The sequence below is a fragment of the Dreissena polymorpha genome, chromosome 7 (assembly GCF_020536995.1).
Source record: "Dreissena polymorpha isolate Duluth1 chromosome 7, UMN_Dpol_1.0, whole genome shotgun sequence".
NCBI classification, from domain to species: domain Eukaryota; kingdom Metazoa; phylum Mollusca; class Bivalvia; order Myida; family Dreissenidae; genus Dreissena; species Dreissena polymorpha.
In genome coordinates, this window is record NC_068361.1 from 103,572,035 (window position 1) to 103,588,073 (window position 16,039).

General features: G+C 36.6%; 1 protein-coding gene across 7 annotated transcripts in view; it reads left to right on the plus strand.

The window, feature by feature from the left end:
* The window catches only part of LOC127838721 (tyrosine-protein kinase Abl-like), an 84,287-nt gene extending 69,957 nt beyond the window's left edge, over positions 1-14,330 (plus strand). For 6 of the 7 annotated variants that reach the window (XM_052366688.1, XM_052366690.1, XM_052366691.1 and 3 more), the window contains 2 exons: positions 3,568-3,663; positions 6,585-14,330. In XM_052366688.1, coding sequence (XP_052222648.1) covers positions 3,568-3,663; positions 6,585-8,860 — 2,372 coding nt within the window. In that variant the 3' untranslated portion in view covers positions 8,861-14,330. The remainder of the gene's footprint in view (positions 1-3,567; positions 3,664-6,584) is intronic. The other variant, XM_052366689.1, reaches the window with a different exon arrangement.
* Positions 14,331-16,039: the final 1,709 nt, after the last annotated feature.

A 16,039-nucleotide genomic window follows, 5' to 3' on the forward strand; every position in this document is an offset into this window, starting at 1 on the left:
GTCCCCCACCACTATAGTGGGGGACATATTGTTTTTGCCCTGTTTGTTGGTTTGTTTGTGTGTTTGCTTGTTTGCGCCAACTTTAACACATTTGCAAAAACTTTTTTCAATATTGAAGATAGCTACTCGATATTTGGCATGCATGTGTAACTCGTAGAGCTGCACATTTTGAGTGGTGAAAGGTCAAAGTCATCCTTCAAGGTCAAAGGTCAAATGTATAGCTTCAAAGCGGCGCAAAAGGGGACATAGTGTTTCTGACAAACACATCTTGTTTAATGCTTACTTTTCTTTATCACCTCAGACTATTTTAAATAAAAGCTTTTGTTTAAATTATTTAAATTAGAATTTTTGCACAGAATTTTTTATTTCTGGTTATTTATTTTAGCTTTTACCTTGACATTTAGTTATGATAGTCTTATCTAGATAAAAAAAAAGGTGTAATGTCACTGTAACAAAAACGCTATAAAAAAAACACCAGATTTTACTGGATATGTACATGCATAGTGTATTTTGTACATGCATGTTCGTACCTTGGCAGCTAAGCTTCTTTGATACATATCTTGCATCACAGTGCAATAATTAGAGCTGCAACGATTCGATCCGATTCATCGAAAATCGATTCGAAATGCTTCGATTCGATTACGATACCAAACCTACCAAATTCGATTCGATTCTTTAACATATATACATATATATACATAGATACGTAAAGCGCGCTGTATTCTGACTATTGATACAGGAAGGTGTAGGTTTTATATTTACCTGTAATTACGACGCGCGCGATTGGTTGCTTATTACTTTAGTCATCCAATCAATAAGCCCGTTACGGTCTACTTTCGGAAAAAGCGTCAAAATGGCTGAACAAGTTGTTGCCGACAAATTGAAATTATCAGATGCGCCTAAGAAGCTAAAATCAAAAGTGTGGCTGTATTTTGGGTTTCGGGATGGTAGCCCTACCAATACAGCAAAGTGTAAACTGTGCTTCATGGATGTGGCGTACACTAAGTCCAGCTCAACCACTAATCTAATTTAATGCAATATGTCAAACGTAAACATAACGTTGATTTAGCAAGACAAAGAGGTCGCACAAGTGCAACTACTCAAGTCGCCAGCCAGAAAAGTAGTTCTATTTCTGTTGGAGTTTTGTTAAGTTTATTAGAGAATGTGATTTGTCCTACAGGTAACAGGTGATGCTGTCATGGCACAGTGGTTGACATGCTTATAGCGGTTTTGGGTAAAGATGTAATAGTGATAGTACTACCATTCAACTGATTCCAGATACGTTCTTATGATTATTTTTTTTATTTATTTATATTATTGTGTAATCAACACAATCTTCTAGTCAGAAGTTTTTTTATTAAAATTGAGTCCTAATTTGCTATTATTTTTTATGTGTTTTATTGAAATCACATTTGAACAGAAATGTTAATTTTGAGGCATAAGAGTGAATATATGATAAAAATAGGTTTGAAGATGAATCGAATCGAAAAAATCGGAATCGGAGTGTCTGAAATCGAAATCGAATCGAATCGAGCTGTTGGCGAATCGTTGCAGCTCTAGCAATAATGAGAAATATTGCCTCCTACATATGCTGATTTCAGTATCAAACAATGAGCAATGGTTGGAAGATGCAGGTGAGATATTAATCAATAAAAAAATATTTCATACAATGTATTACCGGTAACTAAATAATGTCACCCTTATATGTGCGTATGACCGAAATTTATGCTGTACCGGAAGCTAATAGTAACTCACATAACAAATATAGCAGACAATAAAACTGAATGACCTCTATCAGAATAGAAGTTATTGTTCTTATCCACTACTTATACAACAGAACACATACTATAAACATAAAAAAATAGCATAAACTGGGATCACTGTCTTGGAATGGTCTATACAAAGCATTTGGATTTCAATCGGCTTGAGGGCCAGCCAAATCTCACAGGCACTTTTACGTTTTTTTTTAAGTTTAACCATTTACCACTTAGATGTATTTTCACGCATTTGTAGTCACTCAGAAAGTTACATTTAATTAAAGGCCTTTCTTACTAGATCCAATTTTTGAAGGTTTCAGTTCCAACCTCTAGATACTGATGGGCAGCAAACAGCATAAAACCTGAACAGACTGCCAGTTACTCGCAGGCTGTTCTGGTTTTATGCTGTTTGCACATAACCATTTTCTTTTTGCTTCTTTAGATATAAAAGGGTTCATCAGCGTAAGCGGTGAAATTGTTGTGTATAGATGTTTAAGCCAAAACAACCTTTTCACATTCATTGCTCAACATTATTCTTCATAATTGTGTCTAAAATTAAAGTGGTTTAATTATTCAGGCTCATTTAAATCGAATAAAGCTTGTTCTACAATTTCTTGGAATATTTTCTACTCAACAAGGCAGTGTCTGTTTATTTGTGACATTTTGTATATTTCATAAAGAACGATTAATAATGATACTCTAGATCTCAACAACCTTGGAAAATCCCATCTAATCTTAAAGAACAACAACTGCTGACACATTTTATGTAACCATTCTAGTTTAATTAAAGTATTAATAGTCGATAAAATTCGTGATTTTGGAAGATTTTTTATATTTAAGTCAGCTTGTATCTTGTGATTAGTTGGTTTTCTCCAAAATTTAGCACATTTCAGACATATTGTTTCTCAAAACAATTAATGTTCTCCATTTTTTCCATTCATCATAGTCACAATGAGAAAGAAAGGACTATTCCAATAAGGTAGAGCTGCCAAGACCTGTACCGCTTCTCTTAATTTTTCATTAGCTTGTCTTAAACACTGTATGACAATCATATAATTCTATATCTCTTTTTTCCCGTGCCTAATTACGGATCTTTTAGTTCGAAGATGTGTATTTAAGCATTTCATGTTCAGAAACCTTTTTGCCTGGTATTTTTTGGCCATTTTTGATGCATGTTTGGACCATATTAATGGGTCACATATGGGAACTTAACCTTACCTTTATTTGGATGTAAGGAACTAACAATATTCAGTGAACAATATCTACTTTTTGACAAAGATTTCAGCAAATAACCATTAATAAACATAGAATTTGAATTATTTACAAAAATATAGTCATGGAACATGTATTTATTCCTTATTTACCCTTAAATAAGCCATTTTTATGTTCTTAATTTTTAAGTATGTTAATTGTTTTTCAAGTTCATATAAACAATAACAAAAATAAAAATTGGCCGAAATATGGGCTGAAATTCGACCCCATTCCAAATCTCAAAACATATGTTTTTCCAGAATTGCTGCCAAAAATTCCCATTTGAAAGTTTCCAAAAAAATATTTTTTTATGAATCGCAATATATAGTTTTTTTCTATATCCAGCTCTTCGATTTAAATTTCGGCATATATAATGGTGAAAACATCCATAACGGTGATAAAAACACTGTAGTAGGTGTTGTGTCAGGCAGGCTATTGAGGGAGAACGACTCTGTGTTTGATTTGCCGCTGTGGGACGACTTCTGATGTAGGCATAGTAGCTGTTGTATTTTGACATGCCATTGTTGTATGACGACTCTGTGTATGCGAACTGTTTCAGAAGTCGAGAAGGAGCTTGAGAAGACAGACTCCCCTGGCAGCAAAAAGACACCACGCGCCCCAAGCTCTGAGAGCAGTGATGGAAGACACAGCGCAGGTAAATGTGAATCCCACATTCAGGGCATGCTTTGTCAAGTTTTCGTCATTATAAAAACGAGCTACTCAGCTCAATATGAGCCTCATTCTGGGGAAACGGGGCTTAATGCATGTGCATAAGGTGTCGTCCTAGATTAGCCTGCGCAGTCTGCTTTTACGGCATTGACAGATTTGTCTTTAAAAAGGAAGTCTCTTAACCCTTTTAGTGCAGGAACCGAATTTTGAAGGCCTTTGCAAACAGTTTGGATCGAGATGAGACGTCTCATCAGGATCCAAACTGTTTGCTATTCTAATAGTATTCTTTGAAAAAAAATCGAAGAAAATGCTAATTTTAGAAATTCAGCAGACAGCATTTTAGCAGACGACAAATTTCCCAGCATACGAAGGGTTAAAAAGGAAGTCTCTTAAATGCCTAATGAAGATTCAGAAGAGGGGGAAAGTGTGGTCTCTCATTAGCCTGTGCAGACTACAGGCAGATACAACGCATTGCAGAGCTCTCCATTGCTCAAATTTGTTAAAGACCGCTTTTACTGTAATGTGTTTGTTGGAAATCTTGTCATTTTGGATATTGTGGGCGGAGGGGGGTAGTGTAGGGTAGGAAAAAATTCAGTAACCAAATTGATGCTTCTTTAAACACTGTATTATGTGAATTGGGAATAAGACATCAAACTGGGAATGGGCATCATTTTGATGATTTTCTCAAACAAAACTATTCATTTCATGATCTGAATTTATTTTTGTATTTTTTTATCTATACTTCAAGCTTAATAAGCAATTTTCTATTGGGGGTTCCATGTGAGGGATTGCCTTGTCGTATTGGATGCAGGCTTGCGAAGTGTGTGGCCTATCCACCTCCAACGTCTCTGAAGGATGTCTTCTTCAATTGTTTGCTGGTTTGTTCTTCTCCATAATTCTTTGTTGGAGATCTTGTCTGGCCAGTGGATGTTGAGGATCTATCTGAGGCAGGTGTTGATGAAGACCTGTATTTTCTTTATGGTGGTGACAGTGGTTCTCCAGGTCTCTGCTCCATAGAGGAGTAGCGGCTTCACAATGGTTTGAAGAGCCTAATCTTGGTGGTGATGCCAATTATGCTGGATCCCCAGATGTTCTTCAGCTGATGGAAGGCTGTTTGTGCTTTACCGATGCTGGTTCTGACATCTGCATCCGTTCCTCCCTGGTTGTCCAGAATGCTGCCTAGATAGGTGAAGCTGTCCACCTCCAGCGCCTCGCGTTGGACTGTGATGGGTGTGTTGTTTGATGCATTGGTCCTGAACACATTGCTCTTCTCTTTGTTGATGGTGAGGCCCAGTCTAGCTGAGTTGTCCGCTACCATGTTTGTCTTTTCCTGCATCTGTTGTTGGGTGTGGGAGAGAAGAGCCAAATCATCGGCAAAGTCAAGGTCTTCCAACTGTTCCCAGAGTGTCCACTGAATTCCATTCTGCTTCTGCTCCGTTGATGTCTTCATTACCCAGTCTATGGCCAGCAGGAACAGGAAAGGTGAGAGTAAACAACCTTGCCTCACACCAGTTGTCACTTCAAAGGCATCCGTGAGCTGTCTGCCGTGAACAATTCTGCAGGTCATTCCCTAATAAGACTTCCTGATGATGTTGGTGATCTTTTCTGGCACTCCTTTGTGTCTCAGAAGTCTCCAGAGGGACTCCCGGACAACTCTCTTTTGATCCTATTAAATAGTATGTTATGACAACTCTCTTTTGATCCTATTAAATAGTATGTTATGACAACTCTCTTTGGATCCTATTAAATAGTATGTTATGACAACTCTCTTTTGATCCTATTAAATAGTATGTTATGACAACTCTCTTTGGATCCTATTAAATAGTATGTTATGGCAACTCTCTTTTGATCCTATTAAATAGTATGTTATGACAACTCTCTTTTGATCCTATTAAATAGTATGTTATGACAACTCTCTTTGGATCCTATTAAATAGTATGTTATGACAACTCTCTTTTGATCCTATTAAATAGTATGTTATGACAACTCTCTTTTGATCCTATTAAATAGTATGTTATGACAACTCTCTTTTGATCCTATTAAATAGTATGTTATGACAACTCTCTTTGGATCCTATTAAATAGTATGTTATGACAACTCTCTTTTGATCCTATTAAATAGTATGTTATGACAACTCTCTTTTGATCCTATTAAATAGTATGTTATGACAACTCTCTTTGGATCCTATTTAATAGTATGTTATGACAACTCTCTTTTGATCCTATTAAATAGTATGTTATGACAACTCTCTTTTGATCCTATTAAATAGTATGTTATGACAACTCTCTTTTGATCCTATTAAATAGTATGTTATGACAACTCTCTTTGGATCCTATAAAATAGTATGTTATGACAACTCTCTTTTGATCCTATTAAATAGTATGTTATGACAACTCTCTTTGGATCCTATAAAATAGTATGTTATGACAACTCTCTTTTGATCCTATTAAATAGTATGTTATGACAACTCTCTTTGGATCCTATAAAATAGTATGTTATGACAACTCTCTTTGGATCCTATAAAATAGTATGTTATGACAACTCTCTTTGGATCTTATACATTGTAGTCATTTCAATGAAGCCTTTAAAACTTGAATCTCATCAGGAAAGGCAATTTTATTTGGTTTTCTAAGGGACAACAAACACATCCAAGTATTTTTCTGAGTGGTATAAGGTTAATGAAAGATACATGTAGTATGTAAAGAAAACTCTTGTACATCATATGCATTTTCTGTAGCCAAATAAACCGTACAACTCAGATATTTTTCACATATTACCTGTTTTACAGAGTTTAATGTAGAACAAGTTGTAACCAGATAGACATTTGTTTAGCCAAATTAGCAAATTTTTAGAAGTTGGCTAAATTGGCGAATGGCAAATTAAACCCTAACATTGTTCTCATTTCAGGTCCCACGCCTCCTGCTGGTAGGAGAGTTCTCCCCCCTGACTCGGACTTCAGTGTGCAGCAGGCCAGCGACATTGTCCGCAAATCAGCGGCCATCGCTCGTAAGAAAGGGGCACCAACTCCCCCACGCCGGACGGTGTCGGCGATCAAAGAGCAGGAGGAGGCTAGTGGGGCGGACTCTGAATTGAAATCCAAAATGAAGCTGCAGAAAGCGAAGATCGAGAGCTCCACTATACCAGAATATCCATTTGATAGTAATAACTTTGCGAATACAAAAGATCTGAGTGAGTTCATTAATGCTCCACGTATTCCCCAGCTTCCCCCGAACCAAAAAAGCTTTCAAAGGGCAGATAATTCTGGTGGAGCAAAGGATGGAGCGGCTGTGGGTAGGCAAGGTGCAATGGAGGACTCTGGGATATCGCGTGGAACGGGAAGTAGTGATAGTTTGAAAGTGTTAGCAATTGATAAGTCTAAGTATATGATAAATACTGAGACGGCTACGCGTTCTACCGATGGACAATCTCCCCGGCTCGCGCAGGCTGCTCCGGATCCACGAAGCAGTGGGCGTAAATTCTCTTATCCCATGATCAAGCAGGAGTTTAAGTCGGCCAGTGAGGCCACTGGTACCAAGAGTGTCGACATTGGTACGAGTACGAATGATGAAAGTGTTCAGGTGATGTCGACGAGTTTTAGGGGGAAACAATATCCAAAAGTGCCTTTACCGCTCCCGCAATCAGCCAGTTTACGTCGTAAAAAGCGACCAGAGCGTCCCAAGTTGAATATTAGTCATAGTATGGAAGCAGAGGGTGATGACATCACTGTAGGCAAACTGGACGTGAATAATGTAACGCAAACTATAAACAAGTACGGCACCATACCCAAGGGGGTGAGAATCACGGAATACCTTGCCTCAATGCATAGTGATGCGGTCGGGCACCAACCTAGGGACTTGCCTACTGTGGAGGACCATGATTCGGGAACCGATACAGCCAGTGTTTCTTCCTGTCCTGTTTTGCAGCCGAACGGAATGGTGAGCAATGCATCTGGTTCAACTGCTGCAGTTGCTGGTATGATAGGATCTTCTGAGCTTGCTTCAGCTCTGCAGGGAGCCGTCTCAGCGTTTTCTGGTGCTAGAAATGAGGATGAAGAAGGCATACAGCAGGAGTCTAATGTACGACCATCTGCAGTTGTAAAATCTCAATCATCGCATGTGATAGTAGATAACCCAAAAGCTCAATATAGTGGATTACAGAGACAGAAATCAGACCTGCTGCCCGGCAGTAGGCCATCCCCAGTTGAAAATCAGGAAAGGGAATCGTTTGGGGATTCTCGACCAAAACCTAGTCCTCGTTTCTCGAGATTGTTTCTCGATCAGACTGAAAATGTTCTTAAGTTGGAAGATGGCAGCACTAACCTGCAGAGCCCGTCAGAGCGACGGCCAGCATCGCCCAGTGTTGTCTCCAGTCAGAAAATAAACAAGGAGTCTTACAGTCAGTCAAGCACAGAATCGACTGTTGTGAGTAGCCCAGATTCATTGTTTGATAGAAATCGTCTCAGTCAGCAGGAGGGGGCTACTAAGGTGCCCATGCGGCCCCCGTTTCAGCCAAAACCACGATCAGGGTCCGCATCAGATGAAATGCAGAGGGACCTGAATCAAATTGCAGCCACAGACACAAATGTGAATGCATCCGTGCTGTCGAAAGTTGCAAAGTTTCACTCGGTTGGCTCTGAATTCAGCTCCTTTCGGCCGTTCCAGCGTGGCGAACCAGGACGCGAGTCTTTAAAGGACGAAAAACTGGCGACAAAAGTTCTTCCAGACATACCCAATAAACCTATGTTCAAAGAGGACAAACCTGTTGTAACTGGTTTAAAACCATCTGGGGCTGGCACCCCAACCGGTTCCAACCGATCTGATAATATAAATAATGGTGCAAATAGTGATGAGGACCGTGGTGCCGCAGTGACAAGGGAGGCTATATTAAGTGCTTCGGATCGTTTACGGTCGTGTATAGAGTCTCTCTCCGTGACTGGGAACAAGACGAGTGTAAATTTCATGAAATTAGTCGAGGAGATGCAATTGTTCTATGACATGTGTTCAGAGTTCCTCGAGAGCATGCCCGTTCACGCAAAGTTTCACACGCGCGAATTGTTGTCCAGACTTCAGTCTCAGCAGCAGACGCTGAAAACGTTTTCCAGCTCCACGCCATCTGGTGGCGTGAAACTTTTAGCAGATATACAGACAGTAAATAAGGAAATTATGGAACTTATACAGAGATAAGACTTGTGAAATCGAAGGTTGTCCGTGCTTATTTAGTACTTCATACATAGTTGTAATGTTCACTACCAGTAAATTGTGACGGTACTTTGATTAACCATTTTTAAAATACATTTTGAAGTTTTACATGCATACACAGAACCATTTTCCAGTCATTATCGCTTCTACGCTACTAGAATACACAAGTGTATTTTAGGGAATACTTTTATGTGTGTATTTGTCTTTTATCATGATTCCCTGTCCATTATAGGTTGTAAACATAAATTTTGAATATAACTGAGTCACATGGGGCTTATTGCACGTGCATTAACCCTTTACCACATAGATGTGTATTTTTACGAATGTGTTTTCCCTAAGAAAGTTAAATTTAATTTAAGACCTTTCTTACTAGATTTAAGTTTTAAAGGCTTCATTTTCAACCCATAGATACTAATGAGCAGCAAATAGCATAAAACCTGAACAGACTGCGAGTTACTCGCAGGCTGTTCTGGTTTTATGCTGGTTGCAAAAGCCATCTTCACATGTAGCAAAATTCAAGTTTAGACGGAAAGTGGTGGACATAACTCGTATGCATCTTTTCCCCAAAATAAGAATTTGATGTTTGCTCTGTTGATACTCTTCCCAGTTCAACACAAACTTATTTTAAAACAAGCATTATTGTGTTGTCTTCACTGTTTCACAAGTACATGATTATGCAACTATAGTAACACCAGTTTTTAGGTATTGCTTTCCATGCTCTTAAACCATTCCTGAACCATTAAAATGCTGTTTCAACCACATTTTTAAGTGAGGCTCGTTCATTCCATTGTTTGTTTGGTCTGATGCGTCAGTGTTAAATATCTTTAGTTTATGTTAATAAATTTCTGCAATTGAATTTTAGACTTAAAAAATACATTATTATATTTAAATAGACCAAATAAACCAGTAATTAGTTTTACTTTCAGCAAAGAAAACCAGATTAATATATTATAAGTAAAGTTTTAATTTTGCATGTGATATTCTATATTCAAATCATGTTGCCATTTCCAAGTTGTACTGATCATTTGAATAAAAACTGGATATTTGGACCATGTTAAACATGTCTGCAATTATAATCAACCTGAAAATTATGTGAATTCTATAAGCAATCACTTTAATGCTAGAATTATTATCACCAGCAGTCGGCACATTTTGCTTCAGTCAAGTATTTCTATTACCAGTATTCTAAATAATTGTACCTCACTAAATGGCTATACATGTTGCTAGGCATTTTGTATCCTGTATATACATTTGGTTGGTATGTTTACATGGTAACTGAAGAAAATGCTGTCATATTCAACTTCATTTTACATTTTTTTTACTACATGCAGATGTTTCAAATATCTGGCGTAAAAAAAATCAGTGTAAACCAATTCAATACATTTAAGTCTTTCTTTATGGTCTATAATGTACTTGTTTTGTCCAGGAAACGAATTCTAAATTGTTTTTTTAAGCCTCAAACTTTTGACACAATCATGCTACAATAAATTAAAAAATTTAAAAGTTAATTATGGTGGTTTAGCAAAAAGGTACAGTGTACCTTTTTAGGACTAGACCATAACCCTTTACCCCTTATAAAAGCACTTTGATGGGTTTGAAGTCCCTAAGAAAATCTTATTAAATTTTTAATCTTCTTTACTTGAATCAACTTTTAAAAACTCCATTTCCAATCTTCAGATACTGATGAGCAGCATACAGCTTAAAACCTGAACATACTGCGAGTTACTCGCAATACTGCGAGATATTCGCAGGCTGTTCTGGTTTTATGCGTGTTACAAAAGCCATTGCACTTTGCGTCTGATGGGGAAAGAGTTACTTTGATGTTTTGTTGGTATACCATGCAAAGAAGAAGATGGGTTGTATACTGGACTCACCATGGTTGTCTGTCCATCTGTCTGTAGACATAATCTCTTCTGGCGACAAACTTCTACACTTTCAACATGCAGAGGTCATACTTGAATGCACTGTTCCTTATGATCTGAAGAAGTGCATGCATATTTTGTATTACCCTGCGTTAAATATTGCTTAAGTTATGCCCCTTTTTCAACTTAGATTATCTATAATGAGTTTATTACCTGTTGTCAAATTATTAAATTTGTGGTCAGGGGTATTGGTCAACTGTGTGACAATAACAGGTCTAAACTGCATCCCATTGTTTTGTTGTATTTCATTTTAATAATTAACTCGGGAGGGGGGGGGGGGTGTTTGAACTTGAATTGTCAACAATAAAAACACCCACAGGCTCACATATTGAGTCAGCCAGATTTAAAAAAAAAGTTCTGCTTTGGTTTATATGCAACTTATATGCATGTCAATCATGTTGTGTTCATACTCCATTTGACTTCCAAACACCCACCATTAATCACATAACTGCTATTAACGCAAGTATTATAAGCTAGTATAAGTGAACTTTTTATGTACTAGAGATGTATTATCCAGATAATATATAATTTTCAGTTTGCAAATTATGTACTTTAATTATGTGAAACAAATATTAGGTTGCATATGTATGTATATGGAATTATTAATTACAATTTAAAAAACATGCATCCACATTTTCTTGTGGAAAAGCAGATTTTCTTCCTCTGAATCTGTTTCAAAATCTTACATCATGTAATATTGCTGGTACCCTCTCTGTGAAATAGATCTGAACTTGAATCATGTTGTACATATGTGTCTTGTTCTGTGAAAGCTGGTCATAATGCATGTGCGTAAAGGACGACACTTTCGGCTTTTATGGTATTCTTAGTTTCAAGGAAGTCCCTCCTTGCCGAAAATCCAGTTTAGGCGGAAAGTGTTGTCGCTGAATAGCCTGTGCGGACTACACAGGCTAATCTGTGACAACACTTTACCCACATGCATTATGACCAGCTTTCACAGAACAAGACACATAGAGGATATTTGTTGGATTCGGTGGATTATCGATTTAAATTCACGAGTGATCATAGAAAATAATATTTTCATGAGTGGCGCATATTTTCTATGATCATGAGTGAATTAAAATCGATATTCCACCTAATCCAACAAATTTTCTTTTTATTTTATGCTTTTTTTCACAGTTTATATAAATTGTTAAAGAGTTTAACTATTTAAAGAATTTAGATGAAATAATGACGTCATTGTGTCAAAAAAATGCGTCATTTCAAAGTAAATAGTGAAAATTATCGATAATTTTCACTGATAATTTTCATTGTTTGAAACAATGAAATTATCAGTTTTAATTCACTGATATTTCTCTATAAACCACCGGAAAGCATAACATAAATATTGCTATGTAAGCATTTCAAGTAGCAATTGGCTACTAATATTTCTGGTTTGCTATTCAAATTTGTAAATGGCTGCTTAAACTCTAGATAGATTTTTAAACGAAGGCATTTGTGTTATATATTATTCGATGAACATTTATCTAAAATATTGGTTACAGGAAAAACTTAACAAAACTAATTTTTCATATGCTTAGAATAAACACAGTGACTTATGGAAAGAGACAGATGAGCAGAGCTAAAGGAAAATCAGGCTTAATGCAAAGTATTGTCACAGATAAGCCTTTGCAGTCAGCACAGGCTAGCACAGGCTAGGACAGGCTAGCACAGGCTAATCTGGGCTGCACTTTTCGATGAGCAGGGCCGGTATGTGTATATACATAACATTTAGAAGCTTTTGACTTTGGTTTGAAAAATAATGTTGGTGCCTTGAGCACCAAGGTAAAGGGTGTGATATTTTCTGTTAGGTTGTTATATTTATTCTAGTCAGTAAATAAGGACTAATGCCCACATGACAAACTGTTGCATTCTACTTGTAAATGCACACGTTAGTACAGATTGCAGCAGCAAATATAAAGCATTGTGCACAATACTACACATTGAGACTGTATCAAAATATTTTATTTTCATAACCTTGGTTTTGAAATGTTTGTTGAAAAAATGGCACAATTCAAATATATATTTTAATTTTAATTTTTTAATAAGTGTTGTATTTGTATTAAAACGATGGCCTAAATGAAGGCAGTGGCCTGCCTTTCTGTTAAGGATTGTATTATTTACAAGACAGTTAAATATTTACAAAACCTGTTTCCGAGCAAAATGTGCTTTCAGATTGTAATTGACAGATGTTTGTTACCTGTATATCGTCGCTGTCGTTCTCAAACCTTGTAGCTCCAAAATTTTCAATTTTTTTTTCCGTCTTCCGAATATATGAAGTCCGGCGCTTGTTTTGGGCTATATCTCGTAGCTCTGCGCCAATCAGAGCCCTTGAAAAAGCCACATGACTAAATGTTGTAGCTTGATTGTTGGCTTTTTTGTCGGGCGAAAGGTCGTAGCAATTACTGCTATGTCATTTCACCTATCGGTACGTCCATACAAATTTGACAAAAACTTTTTAGCTCATCTATTTTTTGAAAAAAAATTATGAGCTATTGTCATCACCTTGGCGTCGGCGTTGGCGTTGGCGTCGGCGTCCGGTTAAGTTTTGCGTTTAGGTCCACTTTTCTCAGAAAGTATCAATGCTATTGCATTCAAACTTGGTACACTTACTTACTATCATGAGGGGACTGGGCAGGCAAAGTTAGATAACTCTGGCGTGCATTTTGACAGAATTATGTGCCCTTTTTATACTTAGAAAATTGAAAATTTTGGTTAAGTTTTGCGTTTAGGTCCACTTTTCTCAGAAAGTATCAATGCTATTGCATTCAAACTTGGTACACTTACTGACTATCATGAGGGGACTGGGCAGGCAAAGTTAGATAACTCTGGCGTGCATTTTGACAGAATTATGTGCCCTTTTTATACTTAGAAAATTGAAAATTTTGTTTAAGTTTTGTGTTTAGGTCCATTTTATTCCTTAAGTATCAAAGCTATTGCTTTCATACTTGCAACACTTACTAATTATCATAAGGGGACTGTCCAGGCAAAGTAATGTAACTCTGACTGGCATTTTGACAGAATTATGTGCCCTTTTTATACTTAGAAAATTGAAAATTTGGTTAAGTTTTGTGTTTAGGTCCACATTATATTCCTACAGTATCAAAGCTATTGCTTTCATACTTGCAACACTTATTAACTATCATAAGGGGACTGTGCAGGCAAAGTTATGTAACTCTGACTGGCATTTGGACAGAATTATGGGCCCTTTATACTTAGAAAATTGAAAATTTGTTTAAGATTTGTGTTTTGGTCCACTTTACCCCTAAAGTATCATACATATTGCTTTCATACTTGGAACACTCTCAAACTATCATAAGGGTACAGTAAAAGGACAAGTTGCATAACTCTGGTTGTCATTGTTACGGAATTATGGCCCTTTTTTGACTTAGTAACTTTGAATATATGGTTAAATTTTGTGTTTTGATCCACTTTACTTCTTAAGTATCAAGGCTATTGCTTTCAAACTTCAAATACTTTCATGCTATCATGAGGTTACTGTACCTGGCAAGTTGAATTTTACCTTGACCTTTGAATGACCTTGACTCTCAAAGTCAAATTGCCATAACTTCATTATTTATGATTAGATTTGATTGATACTTTGACAAAACTACTCTTACCTGACATACCACAATAGACTCCACCCAAACCATCCCCCGTGCCCTCCCCCCCTCCCCCCCCCCCCCCTCCCCCCGATTTTTTTTTTGTTTTTTTTTTCCCTTTTTTGGAAGATAATGTAATAAATGTCCACAACCCCACACTATACACCCCTCTTCACTCCACCCCTCCCTCCTTTGTGATTGAAAATGAGAGTCCCTTCACCTTTAAAAAGAAAATAGATGAGCGGTCTGCACCCGCAAGGCGGTGCTCTTGTTTATATTTGCAGCTGCGAGGTCTTCTATCAGGATGAATTGTCGTACCTCATAAAAATGACAAAACTGTGGTGACGAAATATTGTAGCTACCATTTCTGAATATCAGTATGACTTATCAGTATGACTTACGCGTCTATGGCTTATACCGTATTTTGTAGCTTCATTGGTTTGGTATTTTTACAAAATTTCACTTTCTAAAACATCTTTATTAAAAGATGTGACATTTTTTTCTCTCTCCTGAAAAGTTGGCATTTTGTAGGTACGAGGTTTGAGAACGACAGCGACGATATGGTAGTGTGTAACCTGCAAGGAAATGTAGTGCTCATTGTTAAATATACTCATTTAAGTCAGTAATGTCTTTCATGCATACATTTTCTAAAGAGACAGTCCAAAAGCTAATTTGCTCTTTGGGACGAATATGACAAGAATTGTTATGATGAGTTAATCGTAAATCAAAGGAAACCCAATAACACAATTCATGTGCAAGCAAAATAGTCAGTTTTAACCAAAAAATGCTGTACAATTCTATAAGTTTTTAATAGTAAGTGATATAGTGTGATGTACATGTTCATATGTTTTTAATATACATTTGGGAAAAAGGGGGTTATCTGGGATGTCTGCGCAGGCTAAATAGGGACAGCACTTTTTTTTTATGATATTTTTCCTTTAAAAAGTCTCTTCTTAGCAAAAATCCAGTTGAGGCGGAAAGTGTCGTCATTGATTAGCCTGTGCGAACTGCACAGGCTAATCAGGGACAACACTTAACAAACAGGCATGAAACCTTCTTTTCACAGAGCACAGCTCATTTATTTTGAAAAATAAATTGGCTGATGTTTTCGGGAAAATGATATGCTTTAAATGCGTAATTCAGAGTGTTGTAGACATACAATAGGTTCCTTTATTTTTTCTAATTTTTCATGTAACATATTAATTCAAACCTTTCTGACAGAAATGCATCTTCCAGTTTTTACTCTGATGACATTTTTTCTTCTCCTTTCTATTGTGCCAAAAATGCTATCAATTATAAACTTAAATTTTCCTCTTGTATTTTTTCAATTTGTATGTTTTATGTGTCTAAGAGAATACACAGTGTTGTGTACGATTGTGGAAAGAAGACAATATTTTGCTGAGATCAAATATTGATGTCTGTTTAGTAGTCTTTTGTTTAAATGTGCATTTATTTTCTATTGTTTATTAAAGTTTTAGCTAATATTATTACTTTTATATGTAATTATAAATTATTCTAGGAATACATGTATAATAAATTTGTATGTCTGATTTTTGTATGAATATTTATATACAAACTTATGACATAATTTATGAAGATTGAACTGCTTATATGGAGAGTCATTGAATATTACAAGTATCATT